Source organism: Akebia trifoliata, chromosome 10 (genome assembly GCF_017979445.1).
Source record: "Akebia trifoliata isolate Shusen 1 chromosome 10, ASM1797944v1, whole genome shotgun sequence".
Taxonomy (NCBI): domain Eukaryota; kingdom Viridiplantae; phylum Streptophyta; class Magnoliopsida; order Ranunculales; family Lardizabalaceae; genus Akebia; species Akebia trifoliata.
In genome coordinates this window covers 20326881-20350570 of record NC_141384.1, presented here as the reverse complement: position 1 = coordinate 20350570, position 23690 = coordinate 20326881, and the positions used below count along the sequence as shown (strand labels likewise).

General features: G+C 36.1%; 1 protein-coding gene across 1 annotated transcript; it reads left to right on the top strand.

Annotated features, from left to right (window-relative positions):
• Positions 1-705: 705 nt before the first annotated feature.
• On the top strand, positions 706-12024 carry LOC147393236 (BRAP2 RING ZnF UBP domain-containing protein 2-like). Its single transcript, XM_086457143.1, has 13 exons — positions 706-867; positions 986-1203; positions 3241-3356; positions 3455-3563; positions 3681-3795; positions 5983-6080; positions 7669-7775; positions 7906-8155; positions 8249-8302; positions 8710-8853; positions 8963-9027; positions 11466-11520; positions 11624-12024. Exons 2-13 carry the CDS (start codon positions 988-990, stop codon positions 11786-11788), a joined length of 1494 nt encoding a protein of 497 aa, XP_086313269.1. The 5' UTR covers positions 706-867; positions 986-987; the 3' UTR covers positions 11789-12024.
• The last annotated feature ends 11666 nt before the right edge of the window (positions 12025-23690 follow it).

The window sequence follows — 23690 nt, the reverse complement described above, 5'->3', positions numbered from 1 at the left end:
CATTTTCATCGTCTATTTGGTGTAGTCGGGTGCATGCCTTGGTCGATCCTAAGCGTGCTTGAGGCTTGGGGAACGTGTGGTAATTTTTTTGTGATGCCGAAAGGTTCTTTTAGAGAGTATCATTCTTTTCGCAAGTTGTTGGGGCATTTGGTTGGAACGTAATAACTGCACCTTTGAAGGAAGATGACTCGGAAGATAACATTGTAATGTCCATTTTGGGATTGCTGCTTTTTTGGTGCAAGGTCTTTAAAGAGTTTAGGAATGTGTCTTTTGAAGACTTTGTTGTAAGATGTGATCAAGTTTGTAGGATTGAGTTTGCTTAATTATGTCTTCTTGTATTATATTTTTTTATCTGTCTCCTAGACTACCTTAATGAAATAATATTTTACTTATCAATTTTTTTTTGGTCCTCTATACAACCCAAAAGCATCGGATCATTATTTTTGGATGCCACAAGGTGAGCCCAAGGGCCCTTAGTGAGGGTGAAATCTTTACTAACTTAATAAGGCTAATAGACTCTTTGAAAAACCTAAAAATATAATTTTGAAAGTAAAAGATCATTTGGATCTAGGTAGATATATGGATAGATCCATATCCGACCTGGATCGAATCATAGGATATCAAACCATATTCGACCCATTTAGATTTCAATTTACCCCAAGGGCCTAAACCCGTTAAATTAAGATTTGGGATTAGTCGGATTTCAACCCATTTTAGCCCCAGCTTTTTCTGGCAGAGGCGCAGAGGTGGGGGTGCAACAAGCTCGAGTTTTTGCGTACTTTTATTTTTCTGGCAGAGGCGCAGAGGTCGGGGTGCAACAAGCTCGAGTTTTTGCGTACTTTTATAAATGTTGAAAAGCTTATGGAGGTTAGTTCTGGTCATTTCCTGAAATTATTCAGAATTTCTTAAAAAAGCTATAAATAAGTCTAAAAACTTCTCTCCTCACGCGGCGCGATCCTCTCTTCATTCTACTCGTCTTGCTCAGCCATGTCAGCCACCTCAACCAGTAGCAGCGCCGCCGCCGGCACCACCACTGAAGATGTATTCCGTCCATCTCTAGCCATGAATTCCGATGACCTAACCGAGTCTTCAAGCTCCTGTGTCACTCAAGCATTAACTTTCTCTTCTGGAAACCCTAGAATCGAAGAAACCAGAGGAATTATGCATCTCTATGACGTCCCTTCTGCAACTTCCGATCTCCCGGTATATCTTAATTTCTTTTATTTTTATTTTTATTTTAATATCTTTTATGGAGAGATCGTAATTTTGCGTTTTTATTTGGAAGTTTAGATTGTGTTTGTTGTTTGGACCATGGTTATAAAAGTAGGTGTTCCGAATTGTCTCTCCTGACTCGGCTCGTCTGAGATAAAATCCATCTAACTCTGTTTAAATTAATTAGTTCTTTGTATTCAAATAATTATCTATATATATTGGGGAATGGTAACGTCCAAATTCAAGACCTCAGGGGACATCAACATTCTACACCAAATTTATTTTGAAATAATATCTCTTCTCATTTTGTCTTTTACATAATACATACATTTATTATGTTCTTCAAGAAATGCATTTATTAGGTTGACATTTATTACCAAAGCATTTATTAAAAACAAAGACATTGAAATTAAATGACTAAAATGCCCTTAACATTTATTATATCAATATACTCTTATCTTTTTTACTAAAAGACAAAATGAAAATGGGTATTAGAATGTGAATTTGGTGGCAATCCCAATGCTAATGTCCTCATGAGGTTTTGGACATAAGTATTCCCCACACATATATATATATATATATATATATATATATATATATATATATATATATATATATATATATATATATATATATATATATATGTATATAGGTGGCTTTCGGAGGCCCTAAAGAGAGCCAAACATTTTTTCAATGCATGGGCTAGAAGTTTCGGAACGAGCTGATTTTTTGTGAGGATGATCTCTATGATGAGGGGATTATCCTCACAAAAAATTAGCCCATTTCAAAACTTCTAATCTCATCAAAAGTGGTTTACAAAAAACGGACGATCCATAGTTCTTTAACTTGTAAACTAAGGTTAGAAATCATCCTCCCCAAAAAATCAGCTCATTCCGAAACTTGTAACCACCATTTTGAAAAATGTTTGGCACAATGTTTGGCTTCTTTAGGGCCTCTAAACGCTTCCCTATCTATATACTTATCTTTACTGTTTTAATGGAGAAGGTGGAGTACAAGTGGTTTGAGACCAAATTTGAGTGGCCATAAATGCCTCCACTTTTATATTTAAATTTAATATTATTAAGGTCATTTTAGTAAAAACCACCGTGTAATCATGGTGCTTAGTTTCAAAATTACAAAATATCCTTTTTTTGACTATATAATTTTCAAAAATCATTTAATCAATATTTTTAATTACAAATAAGCCCTAACATGTGCGTTTGTGCATGCCACCGTCTAGTCTATATAATAAAACACAACTGTTATCTTACCAATGTTTATCCCTCCCATATACTTATCTATATAATAAAACACAATGGTTCTATTTCCAATGTTTATTCCACACATAAGTGGGGTTGGGATTTAATCTCTCCTCAGAAATCTCGAGGAATAATTTCAACTTTATTCCCTTTCTCTCCTCCCTCTCCACAAATGCCCTTTAACTTTATTGTCTTTATCTTTTACCCCCTTTTCAATAATACCCCTCCAACTGTATTGTCTTTTCTCTACGCCCCCCCTTTTCCAATAATACTCTTCCAAATTTATTGCCTTTACTCTTCTACTCCTTTGCTAACAATATCGATACAACTTTGTTGTCTTTCCTCTTTTACCCCCTTAACCTCAATGAGGATGACCATGCCATAGGCATGGGCAAACTCTAGTTTATTAAATAAGATGAATTAGAAGACACTTAAGTCAAACCATCATATTTCTATTTTGATAATAAACATTTAAATTATTAAAAAATTAATCATTTCTATAAATTTTTTTTAAAAAGTTTAGTCAGCCAAGTTTTACCGACCGGGCTGACAATTTCAAAATATTGAATGAGTCATCTGGGTCTCGAACCATTTTTAAAACCATTGTTTGGACAGAACCCAAAACTCAGCTGGTGATATTTTTGAATCTGCCACAACTCTGCTTACCGCCATCCAAATTTTTCTCACAATTCCACTCGAGCCTTTAAACAGTAGGAAGCTTCGGAATTAAGTTGAAACTGACAGTTTGGATTACATGAACTGTGTTTAGGTTGGGAGGAAACCGCTTGTGTGCGTTCTTGCAGTACCGAATCACATGACTTATGCAGATTTTTGTCAGTTCTGTGGGTCATTCATTCAGCATATACTAGAGATGCGAATTGTCAGGTTAGATTCGACCACGTATTTATTTTTTGAAAATTTTAATAGAATTTGGGTTTCAAGTTGTTTTTCTGATTTTGACTGCCTTATTTACAAACATTCAGGAATGACGATATGGAGGATCGATATAGTGTCCTGATAAGGTTTGATGATCAGAAATCTGCTGATAATTTTTATCAGCATTTTCATGGAAGGCATTTCTCATCTCTAGAGGTTTCTTTCCCCTTCTTATATTTATGTCTGTTCAACATTGTTTTTAGGTAGTTCTTTAGGTGGTTTGTTGGATTATTTATTTATAATTTTATTTCTTTTTATTCGTTTTGTATTCAGGTAGAAGTTTGCCGCATTCTTTTTACGGTAGATGTGCAGTACACAGGATCAATAGAACATGCAAGGACTTCCACGGCCAGCTCAACAGAACAGCCCTCTTGTCCAGTCTGCCTTGGTAAGTTTTTCAAGGAAATTGAAATTTGATTTTATTTGCATAGTAGCACATCATATGAAATTGTGGTTTGATGTTAGTGTTTACATATCAGGAAAAGATAAGAACTGCATGCTAAGTGAGAACATTGGCATTTTATCTTTTTATCCTCATCAGTGAGGAAGACTCTCGTCAAGTCAAAACATTTGGAATATTCTACAAGATGACATTTAGTATATTGGAGCATAGACAGTTTAGTTGAGGGTAGTTCTATTGGCACCAATTAAAACGCTATAGTTCCATTTTACATATGTACCTTATTTTGAAATTGACTCTGCCTCATTGGCCTCGGTATGAACTTTCCTGAGAATATTAATCTGATTCTGTTGAGAGAACAAACCAGAAATTAGTTCCCTTACCAACAATTCACTATAAATTCAAGTTTTCATGGTCCCCATAACGCATCTTCTTGAACTGAAAAAGAGGGAACTCATGTATGTATTCATTTCATAATTTACAATCTTGCTTGTATATTGTTGCGGGATTTGCAGAGGAGTATATATCTCATCTTTAGTTAAGGACATAGGCAGCAAAGCTTGGTAAATGAGCAATATGTGTAGCATCCAGTTAGTTTGTCACTGTCTTTTTATGTGGTATGAGATTGTATCCTCTTTATCAATTTTTTGATAGGTAAGAAGATTTTATTTTATTAAGGAAAAAGATAAATATAAGCTAGAAGAAGAGCTCGAAGGAGGTTCTGGCGACCTACAAGGAGTTAGTCACTACCACTCAACATGGAGTTGTAACTCCGATCTAAGAAGCTGGGAGTTTCAACTTCTCCAAAATTACACATTGTGGGCCTCTCTCTTAACTCCGTCTAATTTCTACACGGACGAGCTCTTATACTAAGAATGGGGTTTTCTATGTGCCTGTAAAAAAAAAATAATAATTCAAACAGAAAAGATGAAAACACCCAAACAGTTCTCTCTCTCTTGAGCAAGGTCCTTACTTTGAGACTTCTCTCTTTCTTAACAATGAAGCAGGTCTCTAAACAAAAAACGAACCAGGTTTTTCTCTGCTATGAAAATTTTATAGATTTTTTTGGGAATATTTACTGAAGTTTCTAGTAAATTTTGGACTTCTTTCTTCTAATTGAAACCATAATTTTATTTGAATTGAGTATTAATGAGGGACGGGCCTGTTGTAGCAAGGGTTTATGATCTGAAAACCAGGACTTGAATTTTACTGCTTTCATCTGTTAAAAAAATAAATAAATAAAATCCCAAGGGCATGTGGAATGGAGCTGAAAATCAAAGTCTGTTGTAGCAAGTGTTTAGGAGCTCGATGCCGATTTGATCTGATTTCATGAAAATTGATGCCCAATATTGCAAACTTCTCAACATCAACAAAAGAAAAAAGAATATAATAAGAAAATATGAGCATGAGAAATTTCTTATCTAATATATGATTCAGCTGAAGTTAGTTTCTTGATCTGTGATTTTTAAAATTTTTCTACAGCTTGTGTTGCCCAACAAAAACTTAGGAAAACATGTTTTGTGTGCATAAAATTCAAATTCAATGGCTAGATATCAGCGTATTAAATATGTTAAAATTTAATCTTTATAAATCACTGATAATGTTATTTTTTGATTAAATTTATATGTGTAAATCTACCAATTCCAACTCTTGGATTCAACTCCTATGAGTAACAAAATGTTGGAGTCTATTTTAGGAGTACCAAACTACCCCAAAACATCTATACTAAGAACATAGGCCAATAAAACATGAAAATAAGCCCAAAACATGAAAATAAGTCCAAAATAAAAGCCTAAGAAAAAAAAATCTACTCTTCAAGCTTTGATGTCCCCATCACCTCCTTTCCCTGATCCCTTCTTATGCAATTAAGGGTATCACCGTTGGTTCCTATCAACGCAGTCATAGTCTGAGATGAGTTGCTTCATTTTATTCTTTCCGTTTACTTCTTTATTATTCCTTTATTTCTGGGAGATGGAATTGGATTGCATGTTTTTGTATTACTTATGCTTTCTATCTGCTTGGCTACATATTTCTACCGATCCCTCTGCACTTTTTTTTCCAAATCAGCATATATGAACATATTCCTAGAGGAAAGTGAAACATGCTTATGGGAAGAAGATTTTAGCTTTCCTTTACTTTTGTGCCTAAACTCTAATTTTATTTTCAATTTTGCAGAGAGATTAGACCAAGATCTGGGTGGAACTCTCACAACTATCTGCAATCATTCTTTCCATTCTTCTTGTATTTCAAAATGGACAGACTCTTCTTGTCCTGTAAGCAGTTTCATTTATGCTTTTTTTAGTCATGTAAATGAGCGGTTTGCCTATTTATCCTTTTCTTTGTCACTTTTTTCTTTCCTACGTAAGGTGCTTAGCTTGGGAGGCATAGTGCTAAGATATCTGAAAAGGCTGAAACTTGGGTCTTGAGTTCTATCATTGGACACCACCTGTAACGGCCAAGGAAAGAAAGGCCTTTCAATACTGATTTTTATAAACGTGTATCCATCCCTGAAAGAGCCCTGAGATATCAGTTGGAGTTTCGCCAACTTGTGATTTGGGTTTCATCCAGTCAGTCAATGTTGTGCTCATCTAGGTCCAACCAACATTTTTGAGTTAATTCTCAACAAATTGGAATAAACCATTTGATATTTATCTAAATTTTCAAGATTAAACAGTTTGATGTCATAATGTGCATCAATTCAGAAATTTAATATCATTTACTCCTTGCACATGCTTTATCTCTTAGACTTACAGGGAAGTCCAAATAGGACTGTTATAATTGATGTCATATAATTCATTTAATTTCCATCCAACCATAAAAATGTGAATTTATTTTCTACCCATAAATGGAATCATGCTAGATTTTTTCTATTTCTGTTATTCTGGAAAAGAGAGCACTGCAAGGAAAACTGAAGTTAATTCTGGTCTCATATTTTCACACAAGCACTCGCCATCTGGTCTCATATACCAAGCTTATCAAAGCCATTATGGTAATGACTTTGCTGATTCTGGTATAACTTGGGCAACTTATTGTTCTCTCTGTTTAGATGAGGTGGAAGCTAGAAATTTACCGGATTGAAAATTCAAAAAGAAAGAACAAGGCAACATTTGTTGAACTTAAAAAGCGGAAATCTGTACCGATCAATTATATGCTGACCTGTTTATGTGCTGAATTTTGTTTCTAAATTCATACAAGTCTCCCAATACCTGGTACCATAGCATGAACAAAATTTTTTTTTTGATGGATAAGCTGGACTTGAACCCAACACCTTAAAGTTGCTTTGCAATGTGTCAAACCAACTGACCTTGACTTATATTCACAATATACATGGATATATTTTCCATTTTCACAAGTCTTGACACAAAATTTAACCTTCATTTTTTTTTAAAATGTATTTTGGTGGAAAACAGTCCATTTTGTGAAATATTTTGGTGAATAGGGAACTTCAAGCTAAATAATCAAATTTTAGGCATGAAAATGCAAGATTTGTAGAATTATTTCCATTAATATTAAACTTCTATCGGAATATTCAATTTTGAAAAAAATTATAAAAATTACACTTAATATTTATCATCATCATCATCATTGAAGCCTTATGCCAAAGGTTTGGAGTTGGCTAAACAAATCTTGTTCCTCGCCTTTCTATTATTAAAGGCAAGGTTTATAATCTTGTTTTGAAATGCAATGTATCGGTTAAGAGAAAAGGTGTGACAGTCCCAGCCAAAACATTATGAGACATTCCTGAAACACTCAATGTTTAACCCCACTAAAGATGTGAAACTTTTATTGGAACAGCTGAAATGAAAGTATACCGAGAAGAAATATTTTTGGAGTTGACTCGATTTCTAAATTTCATTTTAGGTCTGCCGATATTGCCAGCAACAGCCTGAAAAATCAACATGTTCTGTTTGTGGAACTTCTGAGAATCTCTGGATTTGTGTAATATGTGGTTTTGTTGGGTGTGGGAGGTAAAAACAATATATTCTCTCAACTTATTTTTTTGTTTATGTTTTTTTAACACTTGTCAAAGTTACTTCATAAATTATTAGTGTGCCCTGTAGTACCCATTGCTCCTTATTTTGGAAAATTTTGTTCTAGGTATAAAGAAGGTCATTCTATCAGACATTGGAAAGAAACACAGCATTGCTATTCCCTTGAATTGGAAACACAGCGTGTTTGGGATTATGCTGGAGACAATTATGTTCACCGGCTGATTCAGTCAAAAACGGATGGCAAGTTGGTCGAGTTAAATTCTCCCTGTATGCATGCTGATGACACTTGTGGAAGTTGTGAATGCATTACAGATGCTGGATTCAGTGAGGCCCTCCTCAATAGCAAAGTTGAAGCTGTAATAACATTTATCTTTTTCATATTTTTTATTTCTTTTCCAATATTGCTTCACTCTGTTACATTTTATTTATGGGTCTTTATGCCTTGGCAGGTTGTTAATGAGTACAATGACCTTCTTACATCCCAACTTGAGAACCAAAGAATAGTAAGTACATTCTTCATTTCCTAAAGTTAAATTTCTGAAGAGGTCTCGCTTTTACATCCTATACTTCGAGTCTAGCATTCAACTTGACCTAGGAAATGTGATTCTTGAACTTGCAAATATATTTGAAAAATTCTATTGCCTCACCAACTTTTGCGAACGCCACCCCAATTCATATTTAAATCACCAAACAATTAGCACACATCATGGGGTGGCATTAGCAAAAGTTGGTTTGGCAATCGAAGCTCTTATATATTTTTCCCTGAAACCTTTTTCAAAATTTCTACTTATGCTTGTAATGAATATTTTGGATTTTATATTGCTGATAATACTGAAATAACTCAAGTAAGTTTTGTATGACTTCTGCAATGATTTTTTTGGATTAATCATTATCTCCATTTTATTCATAGTTTTTTGAGTCTCTCCTACAAGAGGTCAAGGAGGAAACTGAAAAAGAAATTTCTGAAGTTGTTCAGAAATCTCTGAGTATTAAACTGCAGAAAATGCAAACGAAGCTGGATAAATGTATTGAAGAGAAGAAATTTCTTGATGATGTAAGGACCATATTTTCTTTTGAGAGTAGCACCAATGAGATATCACACATGATCTTTAGTATTTTACTATTCTTTTAGTTTAATTTATTTTTATCGTTTCTACCTGTAGGTCAACGAGAATATTAGGAAAAACCAGGAGATATGGAAGGCAAAGATTCTAGAAATTGAAGAAAGGTATGGATGTGTTCCTTATATTCCTTGTCATTATAATTGTGAATTGAGGCAAAATTGTTGTGGGTGTGTATATAAATAAACTAGAGTTAGCTAGGCACGGTCATCCTCTTTGGGGTTAAGGGGGTAAAAGAGGAAAGCATGGTTTTAGAACTCGTTTTGATGTCTCATCTCGTCCATGAACGAGACCGAGTCGCCTCGGACGAGTTATCCAATTTATTCGAGATGTTTCATTCAACAAGGACACAATAGACTGACTTTTGAGAAACACAACAGGTTTGAGACGACTTGTCAATCCATCTCATTGGTGAAAGGTACTGAGACGAATCGGACGAGATTTAAAACCATGGAGGAAAGACAATAGAGTGTTAGGGGTATCATTGGAAAATGTGTAGAAGGGTAAAATCAATAAAGTTGGAGGGGTATTAACTGACAGATATAATATCAAATTTTATTGAGTAGTGGACTTGCAGTCAAATCCAATAGCTAATCAATTAGTTTTTTGAAATTACCAAAAAAAAAAAAAAATTATATCTTTAAACTCACCTTATTTAATATTTTACAATTACAAAAAGGACCTTCCAATATTAAAGAATAAAATATGAAATTAAATAAGATTTGTCTATTTAAGGCAAAAAGGTTTTTTCTCAACATTAAATATACAGAAGGCAAATACCTAGTCCTTTCAAGATGTAAAACCTAGAATTGTCGGTGCCAAACTCATCTTGATTTATTTTGTAATTGTTCAAATACTACAAGCAGAGTAGACAGAATTTGCAGTTGTGTATTTAAAATTTGGGAGCACTAATTTGGTAATACTAAATTGCTCTCTCTAAGAAGAATTGGCACCCTTTATAAGAGGTTTCAAACAGGAAGAATGGGAGTATTGATCTAGATCCTCGTTTCTTGGCAATGCTTTTCCCTTTGTACATTTCTTATTCCTAGCTGGTGAATGGCATGCGTTGTCGTGATTGACAAATATAAGGAGCTGTTATTTTGTGTGAGGTGAGCCACTTGTGGCACACTTCATTTAAATAACATAATACTGTGGGGCTTTACATTTGATGAGTTGGTGGACCATGCCTATATTTCTTCATTCATTACATGGTAGATATTCCCATTATGACCTAAAATTGATACATATAAGCTTGCTATGACCTCATAGATAAAATGAGATAGAAAGAAAACTATTGCATACTAGGGGTGCAACTTGGTTTGGGTTGGTTCGGTTTAGAGTAAAATTAGAATTGAACCGACCAAGATCGGTTCTATTATATGAGAACCAGAACTGAACCGAATTAGTTTAGATCCGAATCAATCCAAACTGACCTTAATTTGGTTCGGTTCGGTTCGGTTTCATGGGTTGCCAATAGATTCCTCATTTGATCGAAGAACAAAAATTCCCCCATTTCAAGTTGTAGCTGTACCTCAGCTGCAAGAGAGAGAGAGAGGAACGAATCGGTCGCAGGTTGCAGCCGCAGCAGTAGGCGCAGGTAGGAGGTTGCAGGTGCAGGCACAAGCGTAGGTCAGAGGTTGTAGCCACAGGCGCAAGTCGCAAGTCAGCTACAGAGAGAGAGAGAGAGAGAGAGAGAGAGGAACGAACTGGTCGCAGGTTGCAGCCGTAGGAGCAGGTAGGAGGTTGCAGGCGCAGGTGCAGGCACAGGTCGGAGGTTGCAACCACAGGCGCAGGTCAGCTACAGAGAGAGAGAGAGAGAGGCACAGCTGCAGGTTGTAGGTCGAAGCCACAGGTCAGTGGGAGAGACGACTCAGACGAGAGAAAGAGAGTAGAGGAGAGTAGGGTTTTGAAAAAAAAAAATTACATTTTATTTAAAATAAAATATTATGGTTCGGTTTTCGGTTTGGTTCGGTTATTTACAAATTCTTAACTGAAAACCGAATCGAACCCATCGGTTCTTATTTTTTTAATCCGAAACCGAACCGTATTTAATTAAAACCGAACCAACCCAATCCAAAATTCACGGATTGGTTCGGCTCTCGGTTTGAACCGAATTAAGTTGCACCCCTATTGCATACGACTAAATTGTTAATACATATACGGTGGTTTTAGAAATTAAGTTGTTAAAAGATACTGTTTTTGAGAATATGGTTAACATGGGATGAGATAAAAATTATCTACTAGTTCTTTGAGAAACCTTACATGGTGAAACACAAGTTTTATGTTTAAAAATAATATACATAGTACATAGTACAATTTCATTAATGAAAAAAAGGAAAAAGAAAAAATAATGAAGTAAATGGATTCGGTTGTAATGGATAGTCTTTCCCATTTTATGTGGAGGACCAACTAATAGAGAACCGAGGCCATAAAAGTATCTTGCTTGTGATGAGAGAATGTTGGTAGGGACCTTGTGCATTGTTTTTACATAAGTCATACCTAAAGCTTGCACTTGCAAATTAGTTAAATTGTTTCTTGTTTTCAGGCAGAAAAAGGCCTTGAGATTAAAGGATGAGAAAATACAGGACTTGGAGGATCAGGTATGACACCATTCCGCTTTAAGATTGGGTATCCTTCATCTTAAACTGGGGTTTTAGTCATGGTTCTCATGGTTGCAACTATCTCATGAACTTTCTATGACAGCTTCGAGATTTGATGGTATGTCTTGAAGGCGAGAAGCTTGAAGAGGAACTACTAAACACAAGTGAGATAAAGGATGGCACGGTCTTGTTAGTACCAATCGAGTCTTCCTCTTCGAGAAATGGTACTAAACGGACCACAAGAAATAATAATGGGAAAAGAAGTTGATACAAAAAATCAGGTATAAAATTTGACATGTGAATAGAAATTATGATACAACAAAATGACACCACGATGTAACATGCACTCATATATATATATCCTATCCTGTAACAACTTATCGTCTTTGATGAGAAAAAATCTCTATAAAATCCACTTTTGTAAATACAATTATGGTTCATACTTCTGTATAATTTCAATTTTCCAATTTTTTGGTAGAGATTGATGAAATATTGATTTTAAAACACTCAGGATTTTGGATTGTGTTGGAATGGTTTGGTTGAGATCATTTTGATTTTTCTCCTAAACGAAATATTGTATTAAAATAAGATTCTAAATCTTGGGATAAGCCATTTTCATGCCATGCTGACGAAGATGTGAGCATATAACACTTTAATTGGTCCAAGGGGGCAGGACATTAGTTGCCGAATTCCTTGGTGACAAACCTAACATAATGGTCTATTCATCTCCTTTTTTTTCACTATTAATATATTTTGTTATCCCTAGACAATTTTGATCATGATCTTTATTATAGAATGCATCTCAAGGCATCAATGGTTGTATGCAAGAAAAATATACTTGTAGTTCCTTAACCAAAGAGATTTGTATGAGGGAAACAAATGAAACTCTAAGTCACCAAAGTTCCATGATCGATATAATTTCTAATATTTCAACCCTAGGTATCACACCTTTGGCAAACCAAGTTCTTTCAGCTCAGAATTTATTCATCGAACTCTATTGATGATATAGGGTGTGTGATGTAGATAGGCTTGGCGACACTTATCACAATGCCTTTGTTCGAGTTAAGACACATCAAAGAAATCAACAAAATTGACTACGTCAAATCAGTCAAATCGAGTCTACTTAGTTTGACCAATTGAGTAAACGAAGTGCAATCTTTGATCAGTCCGCAAGCCTGGTTCAACTTCTCTTAGGAATCTTTTCTTTATTGAGTTTTTATTTTTAAGTTGCTTAAGTAGTCCTAAGTAGTTTCTATTTCCACTTTAGGAATTTTCTATTTTGTTTAATTTCTATTTTGTTTTATGTTTCTAATCTTTTTTAAATTTGATTTTATTCCTTAGACTATAATTAGAAGTGCTTTTAGGTGTCCAAATTTAGTTTTAATAGGATTAGAAAGTTACTTTTTAGTATTTTAGAAGTTTCTAAGTTGTTATGAGGGGGTTATCTATATAAGAAGACCCAATAAACAAATTCAGCAGTTAGTTTTTGTAGAAAATTGAATTTATTGAGAATTCTTGGATACCCATTACAAATGCCCTAATAGGGTATTTATAGACCAACTATCCTATTACAAGAATATTCTAGAAAACTATCTTATTGTAGAAGATTACAAGAATATTCTAGAAAACTATCCTATTGTAGAAGATTACAAGAATATTTTAGAAAATTAAGAGAGACCAAGAATAATCAAGAATATCCTATTTTCCTAAAATAAGCCTTGGAGATTTTTCAGCACTCCCCCTCAAGCTGGTGAATATATGCTTTTCATTCTCAGCTTGCCGATGACCGTGTGAAATGTGGTTCCAGGTAATCCTTTCGTTAGAACATCTGCAAGTTGCCCTTCTGTTGAAACGTATGGGGTGCAAATTAAACCACTGTCTAGTTTTTCCTTTATGAAATGTCGATCCACTTCCACATGTTTTGTACGATCATTTTGCACTGGATTATGAGCAATACAACCTCATTGGATTGTCCCAGGTGATTTTAAGATCTTCCAGAATTATTTTGATCCACAGAAGTTCACAAATTCCTTGTGCCATTGCCCGAAACTCTGCCTCTGCACTTGATCTTGCTATAACCGGTTGTTTTTTACTTCTCCATGTAACTAGATTTCCTCCTAGAAATGTACAATAACCGGACGTCAATCTTCTATCCACCATGGACCCTGCATAATCTGAGTCTGTATATGCTTCCAAACGCAAGTTTGGTCCCTTTTTAAATAAGATTCCCTTACCTGGACTACCTTTTAAGTATTGGAGGATGCGGTATACGGCTTGCAGGTGTATACTCTTAGGATTGTACATGAATTGGCTAACCACACTTACAGAATATGCTATGTCAGGCCTAGTATGAGAGAGATAAATCAGTCTTCCAACCAATCGTTAATACATCCTTTTGTCTACAATCTCATCTTCTGGAGCTTCACTTAGCCTATGATTTGCTTCTATCGGTGTCTCCATGGGCCTGCAACATATTTTTCCAGTTTCCTTGAGAAGATTTAGCACATACTTCTGTTGTGAGACAAATATTCCTTCCTTTGAACGAGCAACCTCTATACCTAGGAAATACTTCAACTTGCCTAGGTCCTTTATTCTTTCGCAAGACGTTTCTTGAGTGCTTCTTCCTTCGCATCATTACCAATGACAATAATATCGTCCACATATACCAGTAGTGCAGTTACTCCCCCAAAGGCCGAGTGTTTTACGAATAAAGTGTGATCATCTTGACTTTGTTTGTAACCCATTCCTAACATTGTCTTTGTAAACCTTCCAAACCATGCTCGTGGAGATTGTTTTAACCCATACAATGCTTTCTTCAACCTGCATACCTTCTTATCTCCTGAATTGTCATCAAATCCTGGAGGCCTCACCATATAAATCTCTTCCTCTAGGTCTCCGTGAAGAAAGGCGTTTTTCATGTCGAATTGGTGTAAACTCCAATCTAAGTTGGCTGCCAATGACAACAAAATCCTTACTGTGCACCGGTGCAAATGTTTCTTCATAGTCCACTCCATAGGTTTGTGTATAACCCTTTGCAACTAACCTGGCCTTGTATCGTTCAAGTGATCCATCAACTTTATACTTCAGAGAAAACACCCATTTGCATCCAACAGGTTTCTTTCCTTTGGGCAGCTCCACCAACTCCCAGGTTTTGTTCTTCGCGAGTGCATCCATTTCCATTTTCATAGCATGTCTCCATTCTTCTTTGCTTAGGGCCTCGGATAATGTTTGTGGTATGGTTGTGGAGTTTAGATGAGTGAGCTTTTGTGTGATGGTGACACTTTTTCGAATGACATAAAATGAGACAATGGATATTTTGTACAATTTCGGGTACCTTTTCTAATTGCAATGGGTAAGTCAAGATCATTTTTTTCAAAAACTTCAGAAGACAAGCTGATGATAGGGATATCAGTATTTACCTCATTTCCGAGAGTTGGTTCGGATGCTTGAGTTAGCTTCGGCTTAGCAGTGGAACCTCTCTTCCTTGAGTAAACTTGCAATGGTTTCGTAACAACTGATTCAATACAAGTATGTCTTGGGGTTATAGGTTCAAGCTGTCCAGCTTCGGGTTGTTTTGATGGCTCAACTTCTTCTTGTTCAAGTTGTTTTGGTGGTTCAGTTTCAGGCAAGGGAAATGGTGGAGTGTTTTGGGTTGGTGGTTAGCTAGCTTGAGCAGGAAAGTCCATTAGAAAGCCATGATCCCCTTGGTCCTTATCCTCACTAGTAAGTGTCTTCCCCTGAAGAGAAGGTTGGAAAAAACTTTCACTTTCAATAAAAGTTACATCGGCGGACACAAAGATTTTGCGAGATGGTGGATGATAACATTTATAACCCTTTTGAGTTGAGGAATACTCCATGAAGACACACCTAAGAGCTCGAGGATCAAGTTTATTACGACCATGAGAATGAATATGAACAAACGAGACACATCCAAAAACTCGAGGTGATAATTGATTGTGAGATGCAAAATCAGGAAAAAATTTGGAAAAAACCTCCCAGGGACTTTTAAAATCAAGAACTCGAGATGGAGTACGGTTTATTAAGTGGGCTGATGTGAGAACTGCTTCACCCCATAAGTATTTGGGGACATTCCGTCGGAATAACAGTGCACGAGTTGTTGACAAGAGATGGCCATTCTTCCTTTCTGCCACTCCATTCTGCTGGGGTGTATCTATGCAAGAGGATTCATGTATTATCCCCTCTTTTTGAAAATATGGAGATAATACTTGATTAAAATATTCTCTTGCATTGTCAGATCTTTTTTTATTTTTTATTTTAACGCTAAACTGATTTTTGACCATGTCATGAAAGATAGGGAGAACCGTGCAAACATCAGATTTTTGTTTTAGCAAAAAAACCCATGTGACACGAGTACAGTCGTCAATAAACGTGACAAACCATTTAGCCCCTGAAATATTTGAAATTCTTGACGGTCGTCCCCAAATGTCATTATGGATTATTTGAAAAGGAAATGAGGATTTTTTATTACTCAAAGGAAAAGAAACTCGTTTGTGTTTGGCAAACTCACAAATGTCACAATGAAATTCACGAATATCAACATTCTTAAATAAGGAAGGAAACATGACACTTAAAGTCCTAAAGGAAGGATGTCCAAACTGAAGGTGATATAGCCAAATCTGGTCTTTTATTGGAGATCTTGTATCTGACAACAAGGAAGATGGATTGTCAATCCTACAACTCTAGTCCCCGTAGCTCGGTCCTGAAAAATACAAGAGGTGGATGAAAAGGTCAAGCTACAATTCAAATCCTTTGTGAGATTTTGGACAGAGACTAGATTTATTGTAAGTTTTGGAATGTGCAAAACATTTTTTAGAATTAATGAAGGACTTATGTGAATATCTCCTTGACCTGCTACAGTAGCAAATGACCCATCGGCCAATGTAATTTTTCTTTTACTAGAACATGGACTATATGTGGGGAATATAAAGGAGCAATGAGTCATGTGGTCAGTTGCTCTTGAATCAATGATCTAAGAGTCGAAATGGTTACTATCCGAGACACTAAAGGCATGAGAAGAAGAAATCATACCTGAATATGCAAATGAACACATACCCGATGGTTTCTCCAAGGAGTTGAGAAGTGATCTTAGCCGTTCAATGTCTTCTTTGTTGATCTCCTTGCTATTAGAATTCTCTTGAGCACCCGAGCCATCACTGCCGGTTTGTGCCAGATTAGCATGTCCCTTTTGTTGCCAATTCTGTTGCCAGTTTCTTGATCCTCCCCCATTTTGACCAAAAAAGTTTTGTGGTCTCCCATGAAGTTTCCAACACTGCTCCTTCAAGTGTCCTGTCTTCTTGCAATAGTTGCAGATGAGATTGGCCTTGTTACCATTTCTTTGATCTTGCCGTTTGCCTTCTGAGTTTACAACAAGAGCCTTCTCTGAGGAAGTTAGCTCTCTAGGACTTGTTGTAGTTAATGCCGAGGCTTCCAGCGATGCGTGTGGAACAAGCATGACTCCCCTTTGGCTTTCCTCGGCACAAACAATCGCAATTGTCTCATTTAGAGATGGTAATTCTTTCTTTCCAAAGATCTGCACTCTCACTTGATCAAACTCGGGATTGAGACCCGCTAAGAAGTCATATGTTCGATCATTCTCAATAAATTTTTTGAGAATGGCAGCATCTTCACTATCTTTCATCACAATACACCTATAATGATCCATCTCTTGCCACATGTTTTCAACAGATTAGAATACTTTGTAATTGAACGATTACCCTGTTTTGTAGCAATAAGCTTGGTCTTAATATTATAAATCTGGGCTGAATCGTTTACTTTTGAGTCTGTCTGTTGAACTGTCTCCCATATTTCCTTAGCTGTGGTGAGGAACATACAAGTGTCACTGATTTCTGGCACCATTGTATTCCAAAGCCAGGCCATGACCATGGAGTCCGCTTCATCCCAAGCAGCGAATACAGGATCATTTTTATCGAGTTCGATACCAAGGAGATGACTGAGTTTTCCCTTGCCTTTGAGAAAAGTTCGAACCAGCTGTGACCATTTTAGGTAATTTTTACCATTAAGTCTGTAAGCATCCTGAATATTCTGCAACTCTCCTACGGCCTGATTGATAGTCACCATCTCAGATTGATTGGTGGCTCCTGACTCTTTTGACATCGTGAATTCAGATCACAAGGGAAAAATAAAGGAAGGGTAAAAACAGATGAACTGCGAACAAGATGACAAAAAAAAAAAAAAAAAAATTCGATTCTCAGGATATGAGCCTAAGGCTCTGATACCATGTAGAAAATTGAATTTATTAAGAATTCTTGGATACCCATTACAAATGCCCTAATAGGGTTTTTATAGACCAACTATCCTATTACAAGAATATTCTTGAAAACTATCTTATTGTAGAAGATTACAAGAATATTCTAGAAAACTATCCTATTGTAGAAGATTACAAGAATATTCTAGAAAGTTAAGAGAGATCAAGAATAATCAAGAATATCCTATTTTCCTAAAATAAGCCTTGGAGATTTTTCAGCGGTTTTTTGTTTTTTTTTTGAGATTGATTAATAAAAGCAAAAGAAAATACCTTTTCTCCCTTCTTTGCTTTGTCTGAGCATAAGAACTTGATATTGATACTTAATTATAGTGTTTGCAATTGATTTCCATTAATCTCAGACCTAGTAATGCAAGACTGTAAATGTTACCGTATGATGATAAATTTGAGATTAAACGGAATTAACATAAGCAATGCAAATATAAATCATGAGCTTACATTCATGGATATGCAAGAGAATCTAAGTGATAATCAAAACAGTCCTAAGGTTCGTCACAGTCCCACAGTAATAGCTATTCAAGTCCTAATAATAGGTTCCAATAGAAGACAAGTCTTCCTCTAGTCTAGGGTTTCAGTTAGGTGTTCAAAATAGATTTCTAGGCTCAATTTCAATGCAAAAATAGTCAAATAAATAGTGTTGATTTGTTGTGCGGCAAGTTAACAAGGTTTGGAGAAGTTGTAGGCTAAAAAAAGGAATGTGATTAAGTTGTTTGGAACAATGTGGTGCGAGTAAGGAAGGGTTAGGCAGGGTTTTTATGGGTATGAGGGTTATGTTTCAATAGATGAAGGGATTTCGATGGGGTTTTAGGTTATAAAATGGATTGGCTAGGGCTTATAAATGTTTTGGAGGTTTAAAACATAAATTTAAGAGAGAAAGTAAAAAAGATGTTATGGAAACAGTAAATACCTACCTCAATAGAGAAAACGAATGTTGCCTTGGACTCACACCATACCATCAATGGAATTATCAAAACTCCAATCTCAATTTTATTCATCATTGAAGAAAATTACAATAATAGACAAGTATTTATAATGTTTTCTAAATCCTAAATCTAATCTCAACCATCCAACTAATATAATTAGATCCAATGGTTGTAAATAAAATTTAAACAATTTAAATAAAATAAAATAAAATAAAAAATTCCATCTATGTCTCAATCCCGTAATTTTATTTCCCTTGAATTTTCAACCTTTGAAAACTCATTAAAAAATAATTATGAAGTTATCAAATTGCCCTAAACATCTATACTATCATCATAGCTAATAAAGCATGAAAATAACATCAAATACTCATCTGAAACACTAAAATAGATTCTTTAAACATAAACTGAATAAAAACATGAAATATGATGATCCAGTGGGAAGGATCCATGAAATGGTGTTTGTCATAAATTTCATGTCCACACTTTGCCCATCCACAACGACTGAATGTCTTCTCCTCTGAAACACTCTGAAGAGTATGCTCGTGATGACAACATAAACTCCCTGCAACTGAGAGGAACTCACCTCTGGTGAGATAAAACTGTCACCTTTGCAATATATCTGGATCAGTCCGTTGTAACTCCGTCTTTGTAATCCACGTGCTATCCAAATACAGTCAATTTCTCCACTTGACAAGCATGTTTGGTGGGGACCATTGGGTGATCCAAGATATTTTTTATTTTCTCACTCATGCGAGGCAAAGTAGGTAAAGGTTGTGAAAACTGGGATGATATGTATTTTGGATCAGGTGAGGGCTCAAGGGCTAAATCAATGGTAGGTCTAGCATGATCAGGTGAAATTGGGATTGTTTGGGTAGGATCAAAGGTATGACTCGGGTAAAGATTGCTAGGTAAAGTCGTTGGGCCTTGGAAAGAAACTAAGTCCTCCATATTGAAGGTCTGACTAATTCTCATGTTTGTCGGAAGATCAATGTAATACGCATTGGGACCAAGTCATTTGAGTATTTTGAATGGGCCAGCACTGCGGGCTTGTAACTTTTTCACGACTCCTTGTGGGAATCGCTCAGGCCTTATGCGAACCATTACTGAATCACCTACTTGAAACTCTTAAACTTAAAATGTGCATCAACAGATAATTTCTATTTTGCATTGCCCATAGTAATTTTCTTTCTGATCTCAGAATGCAATTCATGAATGTGATGTGCAAATGATTATGTTGACTTAGAAGGCCTATGTGATACTGCCTTGGGTATAAGATCTACAGGTTTCCTAGGTTTATAACCGTATACTACTTCAAATGGACTCATTCCTGTGATCCTATTAGTGGAACTATTATATGCAAACTCAGTTATAGACAATAATGAATCCCATGATCTAACATGATCCTTACTAAACACCTTAATAAATATCCTAGACTTCTATTGACAACCTCAGTTTGACCATTTCTCTGTGGGTGGTATGCCGATGAAAATTGGAACCTGGTGCCTATCATGCTCCGCAATGTCTTCCAAAAATAATTCATGAATCTAACACCTCGATCATGCACTATGGTTTTAGGCAACCCATGTAAACGAACTACCTTCACAAAGAAAATCTTTGCTATGTTAAATGCATCAGAGGTCTTGGAACAAGCAATGAAGTGAGCCATTTTTGAGAAACGGTCCACTACCACAAATATGGAATATTGCTTCCGAATAGTCTTTGGACGGCCTAGCACGAAATCAATGCTGATGTCTTGCCACGGGGAATGTGGCATTGACAAAGGGGAATACAAACTTGTGTTTTGCTGGTTGACATCTCTTACATTAATCTATAATCGTAGCTACGTCTCGCCTGAGACTTGGTTAATAGAAACGATCTTCTACAAGGATAATAGTCTTGTCCCGACCAAAATGATTGGCTACTCCACCTCCTTGGAGCTCCCAAATAAGAAAGTCTCATAATGATGTGCGAGGACCGCACAATCTACTACCTCTGAATTGAAACCAATCTTGTAAGACAAACTCTCTATTACTCCTAATTTGATCTCTTGAGACTGGTGCATATAACTCCCCAAAATTTGGGCACGTAAGATAATCGTCTCTAATCTGCTCAAACCCAGTCGCTTCTACACTCATGGAGTGCAATAGTGCAACCTTGCGGCTCAATGCATCCACAAGTTTATTCTCAACTTTCACCTTATACTTAAGTATAAATGTCTACTCTTGAAGAAACTCAACCCACTTAGCATGTCTATGGTTTAATTTCTTCCAGGAATTGGGATATTTCAGAGCCTCGTGATCTGATAACAAAACGAATTGTTGCGGCAATAGGTAATGTCTTTAATATCTCAAGGATTGGTCTACCTCATAGACTTCTTTGTCAAAAGTGGAGTATTGTGTTTTGCATCATTTAGTTTCTTGTTGAAGTATGCAATCAGGTGATTTTCCTAACTCAAGACTCTACCAATACCTACCCCTGAAACATCACAAGCTACTTCAAAGACTTTTGAAAAGTTAGGGGGACGCATGATAGGAGATTCAATCATCCTTGACTTGATATATCTCTTTAAATGCTTTAGTTGCGGCATTCATCCATTTGAATTCCCCTTTACGTATGTAATTTGTAATTGTGGACATAATGGAACTGAATCCTCTGATGAATCGCCTATATAATGCAGCCAAACCATGAAAGCTACGAACCTCATGAATGTTTCGTGGTTCATGCAATTCCATTATGGCTTTGACTTTCTTAGGATTTGCAGATATCCTTTCAGAGGAAACTATGAAACCTAAGAAAACTTGATTGGACATGAACGAATATTTCTTGTGGTTAGCATAGAGTTGTTTGATCCTAAGAACACCACATACTTGTCTCAAGTGGTCTAGGTGGTGTTCCTGAAAGTCATTGTAAATCAAAATGTCGTCAAAGTAAACCACTAGGAACTTACCATAAAGGGTCTCAACACTTGCGTCATGACCCTCATAAAAGTGCTCGAGGTGTTAGTTAACCCAAAGGGCATGACTAACCACTCGGACAAACTATCCTTTGTTTTGAATGCGGTTTTCTACTCATCCCTTGGACAAATGCGAATTTGATGGTAACCACTTTTAAGATCTATCTTTGAAAAAATAGTGGTGCCTACCATCATATCCAACATATCGCCAAGCCTCGGTATTGAAAACCTATACTTGATGGTAATCTTGTTGATTGCTTTGCTATCCACACACATTCGCCAAGAACCATCCTATTTAGTTTGACTAACTGAGTAAACTCAGTCTAATTTTTGACTGATCCACAAGACCTGGTCCAATTTCTCTTAGGAATCTTTCTTTTATTGAGTTTCTATTTTTAAGTTGCTTAAGTAGTCCTAGTTAGTTTCTATTTCAACTTTGAGAAGTTTGTATTTTGTTTTATATTTCTAATCTTTTCTAAATTCGTTTTTATTCTTTAGGCTATAATTAAAAGTGCTTTTAGGTGTCCAAATTGAGTTCTAATAGGATTAGAGAAAGTTAGTAACATGTTATTGGATAGATTAAAATGTTATGTTTTAGTATTTTAGAAGTTTCTAAGTTGTTATGAGGGAGTTATCTATATAAGGAGTCTCAATAAACAAATTCAGCACTTAGTTTTTTTGGAGATTGATTAATAAAAGTAAAATAAGATGCTTTTTCTCTCCTTTCTTTATTTTTTCTGAGAATAAGAACCTAATATTGATTCTTAATTTTAGTGGCTGCAATTGATTTCCATCAATCTCAGACCTAAATTAAAGTTTCAGCCTGTTTTTCTCTGACATAGAGGTTTTAGTGTCTGCCTCTTCTTGAATTCTTACAAGAATTACTTAGCTAATGCTTAGGCTACAGTCTTAAGGATTTTCTAAATCTGCCTGAGTTCTTGCGGGGGATTCTTTAACCAATACTGCTATGAATTCAGAGACTCTGCCCTCTTCCCAAATACCAATGGGGAACACTTAACCAATACTCCTTAACTATTTGATTTAGTCATGATTCAAAAAGGGTTTAGGTGGGCTGGAACCCAATGATGGCAAATTGGCTAGACTTCAGTCACAATGATTCCCCGTGTGGGTGACACCAAAGATAAGGCCAAACATTCATTGGTCAGCAGGCCTGGAAGCGCTTGACACATGAAAAAATGGATACTCGAAGTAATTTTCTAAAGACAGGAATCATTTAGACAAGAAATGTAGGGGTCTAAGTCGTACAAGGAATTTAGGGGTGTTTTCTTTGAATATTTTATTATAAGGTGGGATAGGGTTAGTTATTTAGTTTTGGAGTAGTGTTATCTTTGGGTTTCCCTTTTGGTGGTCACCTCAACCCCTGTTTCTTTCTTAATGATACTATCTTTTTCTTAAAGAGAAGGTGCACTCTTGAAAAGTGACACCTTTACCTACTCTTGGGTCACAAGATCTAACTAATTCTTGAAGATCAACGTAAGGCTAAGAAGATCAGAAACAGAACAAATTTAAACACGCATTTGTTTGGTTAATCAACTAAAACAAGTACTTCATTTATTACTTTGACACACATTTGCATCCAGATTGTAAAACATTAGATACAACACTAGTAAACCTTCTCCATTGGGATGAACATCTAGATACGATCAGCAGCGTGGTGGTTGTGGTCCATGGGGAGGTGGAGGTTCGGGGTGGTGAGGTGGGCCATGGTGTGGGCCGTGGTGGGCCTGGACCTGGAGGTGGTGGTGGATGGGGACCTGGAGGCTGGGGTTGGGGTTTGGGAGTAGGTAGGCCATGGTGAGGTGGTGAGTTATGCATCTTCTTCTTCTTTCAAGTTACAACTACTGCAAGACATGTTAGAGAGAGAGCTACTAAGCTGATTAATATAGAGGCTAGCAAGTTAGGTAGATCTTATAGATAGAGTCACGTGGGGACTTCACAACTATGGTTCAAGACTTTGCTTTATGTTTTG

What these genes read in the sequence shown, in the direction of transcription:
- LOC147393236 (XM_086457143.1), top strand. Translation starts at nt 988, where the DNA reads ATGTCAGCCACCTCAACCAGTAGCAGCGCCGCCGCCGGCACCACCACT. An exon ending in GGACAGACTCTTCTTGTCCT is followed by an intron (nt 6,081 to 7,668) that starts GTAAGCAGTTTC and finishes ATTTCATTTTAG; the next exon opens with GTCTGCCGATATTGCCAGCA. An exon ending in TACAGGACTTGGAGGATCAG is followed by an intron (nt 11,521 to 11,623) that starts GTATGACACCAT and finishes TTTCTATGACAG; the next exon opens with CTTCGAGATTTGATGGTATG.